Source organism: Pinus tabuliformis, chromosome 9 (assembly GCF_031772625.1).
Source record: "Pinus tabuliformis cultivar Carrire ecotype Pingquan chromosome 9, CPIR1, whole genome shotgun sequence".
In the NCBI taxonomy this organism is placed as follows: domain Eukaryota; kingdom Viridiplantae; phylum Streptophyta; class Pinopsida; order Pinales; family Pinaceae; genus Pinus; species Pinus tabuliformis.
Genome location: NC_142307.1, coordinates 1,441,600,682 through 1,441,615,890, shown reverse-complemented (window position 1 = coordinate 1,441,615,890; position 15,209 = coordinate 1,441,600,682). Strand labels below are relative to the sequence as shown.

General features: G+C 39.2%; 1 protein-coding gene across 2 annotated transcripts in view; it reads left to right on the top strand.

Moving 5' to 3' along the window:
* LOC149153984 (Metallopeptidase M24 family protein) overlaps positions 1–15,209 on the top strand; it is a 512,523-nt gene that overhangs the window by 110,262 nt on the left and 387,052 nt on the right. For both annotated transcript variants that reach the window (XM_089437961.1, XM_089437962.1), the window contains exon 4: positions 13,558–13,833. In XM_089437961.1, the coding sequence (XP_089294087.1) occupies positions 13,558–13,833 (276 nt within the window). The remainder of the gene's footprint in view (positions 1–13,557; positions 13,834–15,209) is intronic.

The following is a 15,209-nucleotide window of genomic DNA, read 5'->3' as shown; positions in this document are numbered from 1 at the left end:
CATGACATGCTCTCATTTCCTAGAGCTTCGAGCAGTAATATAAAAAAAATCAAGAACAAGCAAAAGGAAATAAGAGGGGTGGAAAAACAAAGGCCAAAGTAACTCATGCATCCATAATTGCTCCCTTCCCAAATCTTCATGCCCAAAATGTGGATTTCCTCATCATTGCTACCCTTTTGACAATGGCATATGGCCTTGAGACCCTTTTTCCCCTCCATGCCATCATTATTCATATGACACCTATGGATTGAGGGATGTACCAGGGACTTGTCTGTCCCCTTACGGGTTAGGAACACCTAATAAGATCGTCCATTAGCCACTCCTACCTAGGGAGGTAACACTATTACGTGACCAAAGCCCCAAATTTGGAAGGGAAGCCCAGTATGAAGTGTCACTTTGCCCTTGACTAACAAGCTTGGTCCACTTAGATGCATTAATGATCATTGTACCTAATAGTGAAGATGTAGCACTGGACATTGTGTGTGATTGGCAGATGGTTTTCATCATGGGTTGGGTAGCTTCACTGGGGCCCAAGCCCACTAAAGGAGCATATGATGCCCTATAGGTGAAGCATTGAGAGCCATGGGACTCCTATCACTTTAGAGCATCATTCCATTCCGTGGTCACCTATAACACTCCTAGCAGTCTGCACTTTGCCCCACATTGTTCATGAGATGATGCACTTGGACCAGCATGCGCCAACTGACTTAGTAGTGTACACATGGTTTGGCAGTTGATCTGAGGCCTAGATGAGGTTTGTCTCGCCCTTTGAACATGGGATGGCTAGCACCATGCTTAGAGCCCTTAACATTGGAGCAGGATCAGGCTATTCTATCACCAAGAGACCCATGAGATCCATTTTGTGCCCCAAACACAAAATTGGGGTTCACACGATGATTTGCATGGAGATTTAGGGGCCAACCCCTAGATCATGATTTTTGGAGCCCTCTACACTCAGTTTGGCACTGGAGGAGCCGAACGCATGCCCTCAAGAGGCCTACACATGCATGACGTCAAATTTTCAACCCTCTTGTGGGTGATCTATTATGATTTTACATTGGCTATATAGTCGGCTTGTGACCTTACCTAGTTTTTGTCCATTATTTTATTCTTTAAGGGGTTGGTAGGCTAAAATTAGACATCATTGGACACATATATATTAGAGAGACCTCATTTGATCTCTCTCATCATCAAACTTGTGAATTTTAGACCTCTTAGAGAATTCACACTTGCTTCTTGTGGGTGATTTTGGAGATACTTGGATGCATTTTGATATATGGACGCTGATTTTGACATTCTTTAGGGCTATTTCTTGTTCTAATGGAAGGATATATTGCATGTTATGTTATAAGTGAAATCTTTTGTTGAATATCTTTTTCTTAAATGTCTAATGCATGGAACCATTGATTCTAGGTTGAAATTATGTGCCCTAATTTGTTGAAGATCAATTTATTGAAGAATATCTAGATGAATGTTGTATGCATTACTCATTATAACATGTAATGAATGTTCCTAGTGGAGTAATTCTTGTTATTCTCCATCAAAATGCATTATTCCATCAAGTGGGTAATTGTTGAAATTTTGATAGCTAGGGCGTTAATTTCAACCTCCTTAGAAGGAATTTGGCTTGTCTTAAACATCCTAGACTCCATATCTGTGAGGACAAGGCACTAGTCCTATCACTTGGTGATCAAACATAAATTTTCTCCATAAATTTCTCTTCTCAAATTTGGTCCTTTTAAGGCTAGGAAGAAAAACTAGGGATTGTTGGGAAAGGGAGGAGGCTTTTTGGTGGTTTGAGAGCCTAAATATCAAGAGGTAGTCCCTGACTACACGACCTATCATTTTGGCGGGCATTCACTCAAATTTCGTCCACAAGATCTCTTGCCTTAGGTGTTTCCCTAAGAGGTAAACCCTAGTTTCATCTCCCCCAACTTGAGGACTTTTTTGAGGGTTTCAAGAGCCTTGGAATAACTGATTATCATTGCAAGAAACCCTTTCTCTTTGGCCTTGACCTTGTGAACACTTGTTTTCATCGAAAATCTCAAAAACATAGGTCTTGGACCTTGTTTTCTAAAGATTTTCTCTAAGAGTGTTTTGCTTCTTGGTGTTGGAAATATGGTAGCCATGGTCGGTATTTTCATCTTGAAAAGAAATTGGAAAATTTGAGTATTAAAATTTTGCCTCAAAATATTTTATGTCGGCTGGGCCCCCAAGAGGCATTGATTTGACCCCTTTCAGAGTCTATATAAAGGCAGCGTCCTCTCCTCATTTGATCATCGATTTGGCATCTTGATTATCTCTGATCGAGCAAAGTTGGGAGCAGAGGGAGGGGGCCGAAAATCTGAAGCAGGGCTTGGCATTTTTCTTGTTCTTGATTACTGGTTTGGCCATTATCTTGATATGGCTGTTTTCTGTTGTAATGATGAATTGAACTCTCTCTCTCTCTCTCACACACACATAAGGAAAGACTTTTCCTGGATTTTTCCCTTGTGGGTTTTTCCTTGACTGCAGCCTAATTTATGTGTCTCTTGCCTCATTGCCTCATGGTTATTTTCTACTGCTTAATGATATTGGATGAATGATATGGGAAATTAATGCTAATCGAATCATTGGATGTAGTTATTCGTGGAAGAAAATTTGTTTCTAGCTTGTGCCCTTAAAATCTCAACACTTGGAAGCCTTGAATCATTATTGAGCCTCTCTTTTGAATGAGCTCTAGCTGCATCACTTTGTTTGTCTAGCTCTTGTCTTGTAGTGTTTCCCTCTCTAAGGCCTGCTAGATTTTGTGGTAACATTTTTGGCACTGTTGCCGGAGACATGAAACATGTGTTTCATCCCTAACGACAATATAGATCATTATTTGACAACTTCATTGGGAAAACAAAGCCCTTGTTCTTCATGGAACCTCAAAGTCAATGCTTGTAGGGTGAAGCAAACATCTCTCAAGGCATTTTGAATTTACCTTGGCGACTCGCTGATTGTTATGCAAACCTCGGGGATTTGCATGATGTTGACATTTCCGAATTCTTGAATATAGAAGAAGGCAAATGGGACATTGGTCATCATTTTGGAAATGATCCGATATATGACGCTGATGATGATCTTATCTATTTCCTTCATCTTCCTTGTCATATCTCTCCCAACATGTTCCTAAGGACAATGATGAGACTGATATGCCCAAGGTTGCTCTTGAACAAAAAATTTCATGGGTTTGATTGTTGAATTCTCCTTTCTTTGGTTACAAGAGAGGATCCATTGGTGCAAGGTGGATCCCTCTTCTTCATCCATGGTTCTTTTCCATGATGCTTGCTCTTCTTGTTTTCGTGCCTCCCACCCTTGCCCTTCATGGAGCCAACTTTGCAAAGGAAGATGTGATATTTTGATGCCTTACCTCACAAGAATTTGTATGAACAAAAAATGTTATATTGATCTAATAATATGTTGGTTAGATTGGTTGTATGACTATACTTAGCTCATGCATAGTGTGCTATCATTGCATGGTAGTGTAGGATGCATTGCATGTTTCCTTTCGCATAACTACTATCATCATATTATGTTCTCATGCTAGATTATATTGCATTGTAGATTAATATTGCACTGAGAATAGATTTACCTTTTTGTATGGATTTATTACTTGATTAAAAACATGGGTGATAAAAGTACGGCTAGTGCACATGCTCTCAATAGTTGTATTTTGAGGTGTAGGATGCAGGTTTGCATCCTAGGATATTGCTGGAGTTCTCATGATCTTCCGGTTCGAGTACATGGATCATGCGCTTTATGGTGAGCTCATTTCTAATGCATGGATCCAATTGCAAGGCCTGCAACATAACAACTCTTATCATATTCCTTTATTAAAGAATATTAAAATGCAGGAGTTGATCTGTCAGCATATGTACAAGGTATTTTTGATCCTATAGACTATCTCAAGGATTTAGTTGATATGCTTACTATACATTATTACATGCTCTTTGATGGCCTCAATGAGCAATGGCTTCACATGAAAACTATGTACAGGATGGGATGGAACTAGAACGAGAAGATCTACAGGATGGGATGGTTAGTGGGGATTTTCAAGGGCCTGAGGAGGCATGAAGACCAATTTGCCATTTTCCCAGATTAAAAAGATATTTTAATTGAATGAAAAAGAGGCAAATGTGCTCATTGATTAAAATAATAATAAAATAGGAGCTTCTAGAGGGGTCCATCAGATCTATAAAAGAGGTCAAGTCCATTAGAGGACATCTTGGATTTGATCTTTCTTCTTGTATGAGAGGTTTGAGAACCTAGTTCTCTACTTCATTTGTAGCCCCAGGACGAAAACCCTCGGGTGATTCAGTGAGATTGGGCGAGTACCCATCTCCTCTTGGTGAATTCATCCAGAATTCACAGGAGAGCTTAGTAGTTGCATCTCAGTTTAGTTTTGGAGGGCCGGTTTTAGCATTGGAGCAGATTATTTTTGGAGACCAAATTATCTATCTTAGCTATTTCAGTGGTATCATCATGTACACTCTTTCCAGTTATTTATTATAATGAAAGCTAAGATTATTTTTGCTCATCGTATTATTGAATTGCATGCACTCTATTGGTTATGTTTTACATGACAAATTTCTGTTAAATGAACGGTAATTTTATGGAGAAATTCTGGTTGAGTTAGATTTTTGCAAAATTAGTCAAATTTCCCGTTTGGGATATTATAGTGGTATCAACGCTAGTGTTCTTGCCAGACTGAGGGTTTTAATTGCAGGTGCCAACGCCATCATTTTGTTACAAAAAAATTGTTTTGGGCACTAGCTATTCTAGAAAATTGCTGCTGCAAAGTGCTAGCCAAATTTCCTTGATTTTGTTGAGTACTTAATATTTATTCAACAAATCCAAAAGGCCAAATTATAAGGGCATTCGATCAAATTCTATCAATTTTTTTGTGCGTGTGGGGCAGTAGCACATATCGACTATTTTTTTTATATTGGCCAATGTTTATTATTAAAAGAGCGGAGAGTTAAAATAATTCAAGGGCCAAATTATTATTTCACATTTTTGTGAAGGCGTGGAGCACTTTCGTGAAGAGGCGTAAATTAAAATTTCCATGGGCCAACTTTTATAATTAGACTTTGAAATAAATTTCAAGGTTTTGTAGTCAACAAAAAATTGTTATGCCTAGGGCCGGATTAGTTGTAGTCAAGGTTGTTGTGCATATGTCACAGATCTAATGCGACTACTGGCAAGCTTAGATGCATGTGAAGAGATAAGAAGCCACAATTTTTGAGGTTAAGTTGATCGTTCAAGGAGTGGCCGCAGTGCTATTATCTTTTGAAGGGCCATTTTTTATTAATTTCTCAGAGTCGAATTATTGCCCAGGAATTGCGTGCCATAAAAAAATTCAAATCCATATTTGAGCCAAATATCAGGATGATTCTATCAATATTTACAACAGTTCGTGGTAGCAAGGGCCAAATACTTGTGATTTGTTGCTCATTGGGCCGCATTATTGTTGCTGAAACAAAGCTATCAACACAAAGGCAAAGACATGATCCTGTAATTTCCATATCCAAGGTGAAAAATACTTAGTGATTGAGGGACTTGTTCCAAATTTGCTTGCTTAGGGTCTTCAGAATCAAGCCCATATTAATTAGGGAGTTGAAGTCCATGGCCTTGAGGGCCGAATTCTCCTTGTACCCAGGGCTATTCTACTCTCAGAGATTATATGCCAAAGAGAGCACGCTCTCTGCTTAGAGGTGGACCGAATTGTCCCTAAAGGGAGGACAAATTTTTTGACATTTCAAGGAGGTCAAGCAATAAAATTACTAGAGATTGAAGAAGTTCTAGACCTGAGCAATTTTTCCTAGTGGGCCAAATTGAATTTAGCCAGTCAATTAAATTACCTGATTTAAAGTGTAATCACTAGGAGCAGACTGCATTGCATGAAAGAATAGATCCACATAACATTTACAACAAGTCCTAGTGTTGTAGCAAACTTGTCATCTTAGATTATCCATCTCTCATCACTGTCTGTAAGGAAGGATCAAACCATTGAAGAAGAGACCATTGTTGCTAGTTTGGACATGTGTCGCTGTATTTATTTGGAACGAGGTTTAATTCGCTCAAAGCACCGTGGGCTATGATAACTGTGTATTTTTTTGAAAAAAAAGGCCTAGATCGGATGTGTCAACAAGGACATATTAGTGGCGGATTTGAAGCTGAATAGATACGCACCAGGACTGTTCCACTGGAATCGCCGAAATTATCAGTCGTTGGGAGAATAATCATCGTTGAGTTGATCGCACCCTCTTCAAAGTAGCCGACGACGTGGGAAAAGTGCGTTGGTCTGGATCTTTCCATTTTTTATGCCGTATTGGACAAAAATTTTGGTTGGTCACTATTCTTGTTTGCTGAGGATCGAGAAGCAGATATTCTATTCAATTTACAGTGGCTTGAAGTTAATTGTGAGAACCGAATTCTTGTAAGTTGAATTCACATTGGTGAGTTGTCTTCATTTCTAACGCGAAGACAGATTGGTGATGCAAAATTGTCACCATTTATGGAGGGCCGAATTTGATTCTAAGCGGAGGAAGCTGGTGGGTTGTGTGCCTGATTCCCTTTGTTTGCTGGAGCGTAAATCTAATGTAAGAAGTATTTGTGGACACTCCATTGAACATTCCAGCTAAGTTTGCGTGCAAGTCCCAGTTCCTTCTTGTGACATTTACATTATCAAATCATTATATGATTTTGCATCTTCCTGCTTGTAGTATGTAGCAATTATTTGTGAAAAGTTGATATGATATTTTATACTTGTGCACTGTATAACTATGCTAAAAAATCAACAAGAAAACAATGCCCACAACAGTGAGGTTTACACATGTTTGAAGAACTCTCACTGAAGATATCCACTAAAACTCAGAAAATAGTGGCCTCATTATCACAGTATACTTGTCCTCATGAACTAAACCATTGAAAGGCTCACAACAAATGAATGAATTGAGAAAATTGAACAACACAGAAATTAGTTCCTTGAACCACCATGCATCATTGGACCAAAAACCCAAGCAAAACAACAAACTTTTATCAAGAGGAGTCTATGCCATTCTTCAAAAAGAACAACCAAAGGATTTGCAGATTGGACACCAAATCCTTGCACTTGGGACAAATTTGAAACATATGAGGGTCTTAGGGAAAGTCCTTTTCAAACTAGATGAACTAGATGCACTCCTTTCCGAGATAAACCAGTTAGAGGGGAAGAAGTTGATGTGGGCTTTGAAACTTGCCATGCTAGCTTTAATACAACCCAAGGTTTTAGAGTACCCTTGTGAAGGGGTCACAACTCCAGTTGCCTCTTGTCCTAGTAGCATCATGATGTTGATTGCCCCTATAGCTCCTTACAATGATGATATTATGAAGAGAGTCTTCGCGCTGATGGTAGAAACCTTGTGAGACGTAGATAACTACGTGGGTCCTACATTTGGGAAGAAGCTTCAAGTTTTGGAAATTATGGCCATGACAAGGACTTATGAAATCTTGTTTGATCTAGAGTGTGATGACTTGATCCTGCAAATGTTCCAATTCTTTTTCAACATTAGGAGACATCATCTTGACTCAATCAAGATACACATGCAGTCCATCTTATCGTGATGTATGAGAGGCCGTGATGCCCTTTGTCGGGAGTTGCAGTCTCGATTGCTGTCTGTTTGGAGGAGGGAACAATTGGTCTCACCTACTGCTTATGGGCTAGCCAGAAGTTTGGTTAAGCAGAACATAAATCTGCTTAGGAGGCAGTTGATTAGGGAGGAGTAGTTGAGAGTTGATTGGACATGCAACAGGAACGAGTTAAGGAGGAAGGTTCTTGCTTCATTTGCAAGGAACCTTGGGGACTTGACCACTCATGCTTGAGTGACACAAAGGGGATGACAGAGGTAGATTAGGGGGAACTCATTCTGACCTTCCAGATGAGGATTCTTCTGAAGAGCATCAACAAGCATGTGGGGATGATGGTAGCAACCGCTATATGCATAACTATCTGGTGGGTATCTTTGATGAGCAACAAATTATTCCCATGCAGGAAGGAGACCAGGGAGATGAGCTATCGGTGGCGATCCAGTGCGGTGAGCACATTGAGGAGCTTTAACAGACTTGTAGAGATGCTGACATCAACCTAGGTATACATCCATGTTCGATGAGTCATAATGTGTAGCACACAGTGGAGCATAGTATGCGTGATGGGCCATTTTTGGAGAGTCAGCCAATGGCTCATGTTGAGCCCATGGTGGAGGAGGATGAGCACTAGTCCCTAGGGCCAGCCGTTGATGAGGAGCATACAACTATGCAGGCTGCCAACAGGGAGGTAGAATTTGCAGACATTGATCATTAGGAGGCGTTGGGACTTGACAAGACAGTTTTCAGGTGACGAGTGGACCCAGGGAGCATGGGGTTTCCGGTCAGATGAGGGAGGCTCTTTTGGGGATAGTGATGCATCTATCCTTGGGTCTACCCATTGACGAGGTGCAAGTAGATGCAATAGTAGCTAGCAAAGCTATAGTATTTCCAGGCAACAACCCTCTCCAGGAGTACACAGACAGGGCGTGCAACAGGGGTTGCCCACTTATAGGGAGAGAGGCAGGGATTCCTAGACATATTTGGTTGATTGGTTGGGCAGAGCTGCATGAGTTGAGCATGGTGTAGCACAATGGACTCGTACCATATATAGGTGCACATGCATCCGATCCTTCCCACAGGATGGATTGGCGGGAGATCATGAGTTGGTATCCTATTGGTGGCACGATATTCTCAGTCGAGAGCATAGTGCAGCAGGGACCCTTAGACATGAGGAGTACTACATGCTCCAGTTGGCGGTGGGAGGTAGGCCAACAACTTCCCAACATTTTAGGCCTGCATCTACATAGTGGGATTGACCTTGGCCTATGCCAAGGGTTGGACTGGAGAGAGGTAATGAGTTGGTATGCGGTTGATGGAGCAACATTCATAGTCGGAGCTATAACAAAGCAGGAGCCATGGAGCATTGATGCTTGTTCTTGGTGGCATTGGGATCCAGGAGGATTTGTTGATGACAGGTTCAGTTAGAGATTGGTCTGGGATTCGGGCATTGAGGGGTCCATTCATGGTGGGTTGACATAGAGGCATAGCATCACCCAGTGGTTTGTATGGGATCTAGGCATTGGGTCTCAGTTGCATTGGGCCACCAGATTAGTCCATAGGTTTGGATTGCTTGAGGGCAAGCAATCTTGGGGTGGGAGGATTTGTGATGTTCCTTTTTTTGGTGTTCCTTATGGCATGGTTAGGATGGACTTTCAGGGTTGGAGGTAGACAGGTCACAGGTGCAGGTTTACTTCATTAGTGGGCCCAAGGACTTTTGGAGATGTTTTATGGGGTTTGGAGGAGTTCACTTGCCATCTTCCATCATCAAGATTGATTCCGCACAACTCGCTTCTTGTTCCATTGCATTCTGATAATTCTCGTAAAACAGGGTTATTATTGTGCCTAACTCAATTAATTACGCTTAAGGTGGCATTCCGAGAGGAATACTTGACGAAACACCTTAGTGTAATAGCTCGTTGGAATCAAAACGAGAAGATCTACAGGATGGGATGGTTAGTGGGGATTTTTAGTGGCCTCAGGAGGCATGGTTTCTAATTTACCATTTTCCCACATTAAAAAGATATTTTAATTGTATTAAATAGAGAGAAATGTGCTCAATGATTAAAGTAACAATAAAATAGGAGCTTCTAGAGGGGTCCATCAGATCTATAAAAGAGGAGAAGGAGGCCATTAGAGGACATCTTGGATTTGATCTTGCTTCTTGTATGAGAGGTTTGAGAACCTAGTTCCCTACTTCATTTGTAGCCCCAGGACGGAAACCTTAGGGTGATTAAGTGAGATTGAGCGAGTACCCATCTCCCCTTGGTGAATCCATCCAGAATTCAGAGGAGAGCTTAGTAGTTGCATCTCAATTTTGTTTTGGAGGGCCAGTTTCAACATTGGAGCAGATTATTTTTGGGGACCAGATTATCTATCTCAGTTATTTCAGTGGTATCATCATGTACACTCTTTCTAGTTATTTATTATAATGAAAGCGGAGATTACTTCTGCTTATCGTATTATTGAATTGCATGCACTCTATTGGTTATGTTTTACATGGCAATTTTTTGTTAAATTAATGGTAATTTTATGGAGAAATTCTGGTTGAGTTAGATTTCTGCAAAGGTAGTCAAATATCCCATTTGGGATATTACAATATGTTAGGTACAACAAAAGGAATGGCATGAATATGTAGTTTTTTGAGAGGAGAGGATGGTGTTGAAATCGTGGTATTGTTTTTGCTGTCTGGAGACTTGTTGAACTATGCTGCAATAATAATGCCATAGTTGGAGTTGGGGATCCATCCAAAGGGAGAGAAACTTCAAAGGGCTACTTTTTGCAATTTGACTATTTTCTAGTTGTAGAAGTTTCATTATGATGTGCTTCATATTTCACTTTTGGAACATTCTACAGGCAAATTTGGGATCTTGGTATTCTTATGCAGGTTTTGGGTCGCGTGAGGGTAAGCAATCACGGGAAGGGAGGACTGTAATGTCCCTTTCCAGGAGGATCATTTTAATTGTTCATTTTCACTCGGAGATAAAAAAAACAACATTAAAAGATGAAATGAATAATTAAATTAAAAGGGGTTGGAAAAGAAAATCCATGGTATTTTGATGGCCCATGGTATTGACTGTTGAAAAGTGTAACTAGGTTTGGTCTTCATAATGACATGTAATTGTGACTTTTGTAAATGATGTAATAAAATTATTTTTATAAGCCTTGCGTCATTAAGGTCAAAGAATTAATGTCATGTATGAAGAGCTCTTCTTGAGCATATGTAAAATGTATATGAGTCAATTTAGTGTGTAGAAAGCCCTCCAAAAAACAAGCACAGTCCTCTTGACTTGATGTTGGCCTGCACTATGAAGAAAATAACTTATGTCGGCTCACCCAAGTGTCACACCCATTCGAATGGTCATGTCGGCTTGAGTACATGGACGAACTACTATATATACACAGTTAGGCTCTTCGCATTATGACACAGAAATTCGGATCTGTCTCTGAGATTTTCGCATAACAACTACAGTCAGAAGTTCGGTGATTTCAGATGGGTGACAAAAGACAAAAGTTCGGATTCTTTGAAGTTTCGGTGATGAACAACAATGAAAACTTCGCAGATCTCTCTGTGGTATCGGATGGGTAGCAACAGAATGAAGCTCGGATAGATGGAACAATATGTAATTCGGATACCTCCATTCAGGTGGCCTAGTGCAGTGACACTGTCTTGGTGTTGAGGAGAGTCCACTGTCCGGAAGATAAGAAGCCTGTGTTTTGAATCAAGTTCTGTTTAGAAACCTTGGTGCTGTCACATGAAGAAGGATCCAGTGCTAACCTCGCTCAAGTCATGGTCTCAATGATGCTGCAATTTGGACATGCTTATAGTACAATGATATTACAGTGATGGATTTCGGATTGCTATCTCAGTGAAGGTATCTAGTGATGTAGCCTCAGCAGTGGAAGAAGAATCTAGAAGACAGAAGCAATTTGGACATGCTTACAGTACAATGATATTACAGTGATGGATTTCGGATTGCTATCTCAGTGAAGGTATCTAGTGATGTAGCCTCAGCAGTGGAAGAAGAATCTAGAAGACAGAAGCAGAAGAGGACTCATGTCTTGATCATGGAGTGGCTAATAGGTTAAGGGTCTTGGTCTTGGCATTCGTCAATTGGAATCTCTAGAAGAAGAATTTGTGCGGGTTTTCCTCTCAAAGAGTGAGAGGTTTTGGCCCTGGCTCATAGCCTACATGTTGTGTCTCTTGTCTATTTATGTTCTTGCATTGGTTATTGTTTGATGAAGAAGAACACTAAGAATAAAGAAGATCCTAACCTAATCATGTAAAAAGCATTCACAAGCAGTCACCAAAGAAGAGGAATCATCTAATACTAATGCCCTAGATTTCTCAACATTGACCATGGTATTTCTGTGACCCATGGTATCTTACCCATGGTATATGAAGAGGAAAAGATATAAAAAGGAAGATTTAGTTCATTTGAGGTATGATTGAGTATTGATGTTTTGATTATTGTTCCATGAGCTCTAGTAGCTTACGGGTGTGAGGGAGAAACCCTCTATATATTTCCTGGTTTCGGTGTTAAAATATACACCCTAGCTGGTGGCAGTTGGTTTAAGTGGTTGTAAAGTCACCCTAGCTAATCATTAATCCTACAGGGAGTTCGAAGTGGGTCTAGCAAGGAGTTATCTTATTCATCCAACGAGTGGACCGAGTTGTGCTTTTAGAGGGCCGAGTTTCTACCAGCAAGGAGGGCTGAATTGCCATCTGCAAGAAGGCCAATTTATTCAGTTGGAGGGCTGAATTACCTAGAAGTCCAAGGATAAGCATTTTTTAGTGTTCATTCACCAGGTCCAATCTCCAGAATTTTATGTAAATTTCCTCCTAAGAATCCATTAATAAAAATTGCTGTTGCAGCAGCATTTTATTTTATTTCTGGGTTTTACATTGCAATTTTTTATTTAATTTGCTGTTAATTACTGTGGTGTGAAATTGTGCAAATTTATGCTGTCCTTGGAATAGAAATGCGTTGTTTAATTTTCTGGAGCAAATCCCCTAATCTTTAGTGAAAATAATACTAAGGGATATTACAAATTCAAATGAATTTAATCGCCGAATTTCAATCTTGAGTTAATTTAATCACCAAATTTAATTGAATTTTGAATTTAACTCCAAAATGTTATCAAAGTTACTCAGCTGCTCATGAAATTCACCAAATTTTGAACTTCAAGGTTTAAAGTCAGCGAATGCAGTGATTTAGATTGTATCAAATGACACAAATATCTGCACGATTTTCTTTTTCAACATGGTAGCATGACCCCGATTCTGGAGTAGGTGAAGATTAGAGTTTGGATGTGCCTTAATTGGAGTCAAAATGTAATGTACCCACTTCTATATATAAAAATATAATACATAGTAATCTTCTATTTCAAAATAAAGATTAGTAATTATTTATTATTAATTCGGACACCTGGGTTTTAGAAACCATGATATTCTTCACAGGAAGGGAAGCCAATTCGAACTAAGATGTTACTTATTGGTAGAAGCAAAATTTGAAATACTAATAATAGTTTGCAAGGGTATGATTTCTTCATGTTTTGAGTTCTTGAATTTGTTGATATGATTTTTTTCTTTTTGGATATAGGCTGCAAAATATTACAAATTAATGTTCTTTGAGGCATTGGTGTCAAGTTGAATAGGCAGTGCCGTCTCTTCTAAGATTTGGAAAGAGTTTCAGCTTTTTATATTATTTTACAGTCATATTTGTTATATTCATTCATCTATAATGGTGCATTTTTACACAATTTAGATTGTTATTAGTAATGAATTTTTTGCTTTCTAGCTGAATCTTTCTAAAGTCCTTGTAATGGTCATGGGATTTTTATATTGTTAATTTTATGCTGACATTCTCTTATCTGTCCTTGTTGGTGTGGATGTTGTGATGTGAACAGTTCCTTTTTTCTTACGATGCAGCTGAAGAATTGAAACAGACATTGTCTAAAAAGGATCACAAACTGGTATATATATATGATGGGAACTTGGTGGATGAAATTTGGAAAGATGACAGGCCTAAATTTCCAACTGCTCCAGTTAGAGTACATGATATGAAGTATGCTGGTTCAGATGTATCTTCAAAACTGAGTTCACTGAGAAGCAATCTCATGGAAGTTGGCGCTAATGCAATTGTTATTTCCATGCTTGATGAAGTTGCCTGGTTATTAAACTTGGTAGGTTTCTTTTATATTTACTTTGGCTACTAGATTTGACTGTCCGCTAAATGGTAGCTACCCTGATATTTCACACATATAATGTCTTTTTTGGAACCTTGGAAAATGTCAGTGTTTCAGTTTAACTATAAATGCATCCATTCCATGGCAGAATTGAAATACAGCTCTCTAAAATACTATAGGCTTTCAAGGAGAGAGTTCACCTTTCATATCATTTAGTGGTTAATGGAAAAACTTGTATTTTTCATCAAAGATGTGGAATTCATTCAACCTGATTGAGTTCTCCACCTCCCCAACACAAAATTGGTGGCTTACAAAATTCTATTAAAGACCAAACAAGTCTGACAAAAACATTGCTATATAGATATGATGATGAGCACCATTGACTCCAAAGTTCTTATTCTTTTCTCCCCACTTAGGAATACATTGCCTCAATTTCTTGATGAACATTTCTATTGGGTTTTTAGATCATAAGAGGTGGTTAAGTATGTTAGAAACCCTTCGGAGTCTCTGCTTAAGTGATGACACGGCAATTTCTTGACCTAGAACCTATCCTGCAGTATCTATTGCATGAGCTTTGTATCATTTTTACAAAGATTGATGACATATTCTAAGTTCTTCACCTCCCTATCACCGTTGGTAAAAAAAAATGTGAGATTTTGACGGGTATGAAAATATCCTGATGTATTGTCAAAAATATTGTGAGATGAGGGAAATGTTTGTTGGGCAGGGGACTTTTTGGATTTATTTTGCTCATTTTCGAGAGGAAAAGCAAGGGATTGATTGCAAAATGGTTATCTGAACCTAAGTTGGGAATGTATGTGGTGATGGATGACAACATTGAATCAATCACATTGCATGAACTCATTGATAAGAATTTGACAGATAATTATGGACTGTGCATTTTGACGGTGCATGGTCCAGATTAGGAGCAGGGGCAGGGTTGTTCTCACATCCCACACAGGTATTATTTCTCTGTTTTATCTTTTTCTTTTTAGAATTTGATTATACTAACAATGTAGCCGAGTATGAGGCTTTGTTGTTGGGTCTTGAATGGCATGAAAGATAGGCATCAAACTATTAAAAGTGAAAGGGGATTTTCAACTTGAGATAAATCAAGTAAGGAGCTTATGTGAAGCAAGGAATCTTATACTCGGAAATATAGGGGATTAATATGGGATGAAATCGGCTGTTTTGAGTCATTTGGCATTATTATTGTCCCATAAACTTTGAACCAAGTGGCAGCTTCCACGGTATCATCCACCTCATCTTTTCAGCCATGGGTATCCATCCCTCATACTGGATACTTGGTTGAGGTAATTCCTAGACCTTTTGTTCATGACAATATTGGCTGTTGGCAAGTTTATGAAGATGAA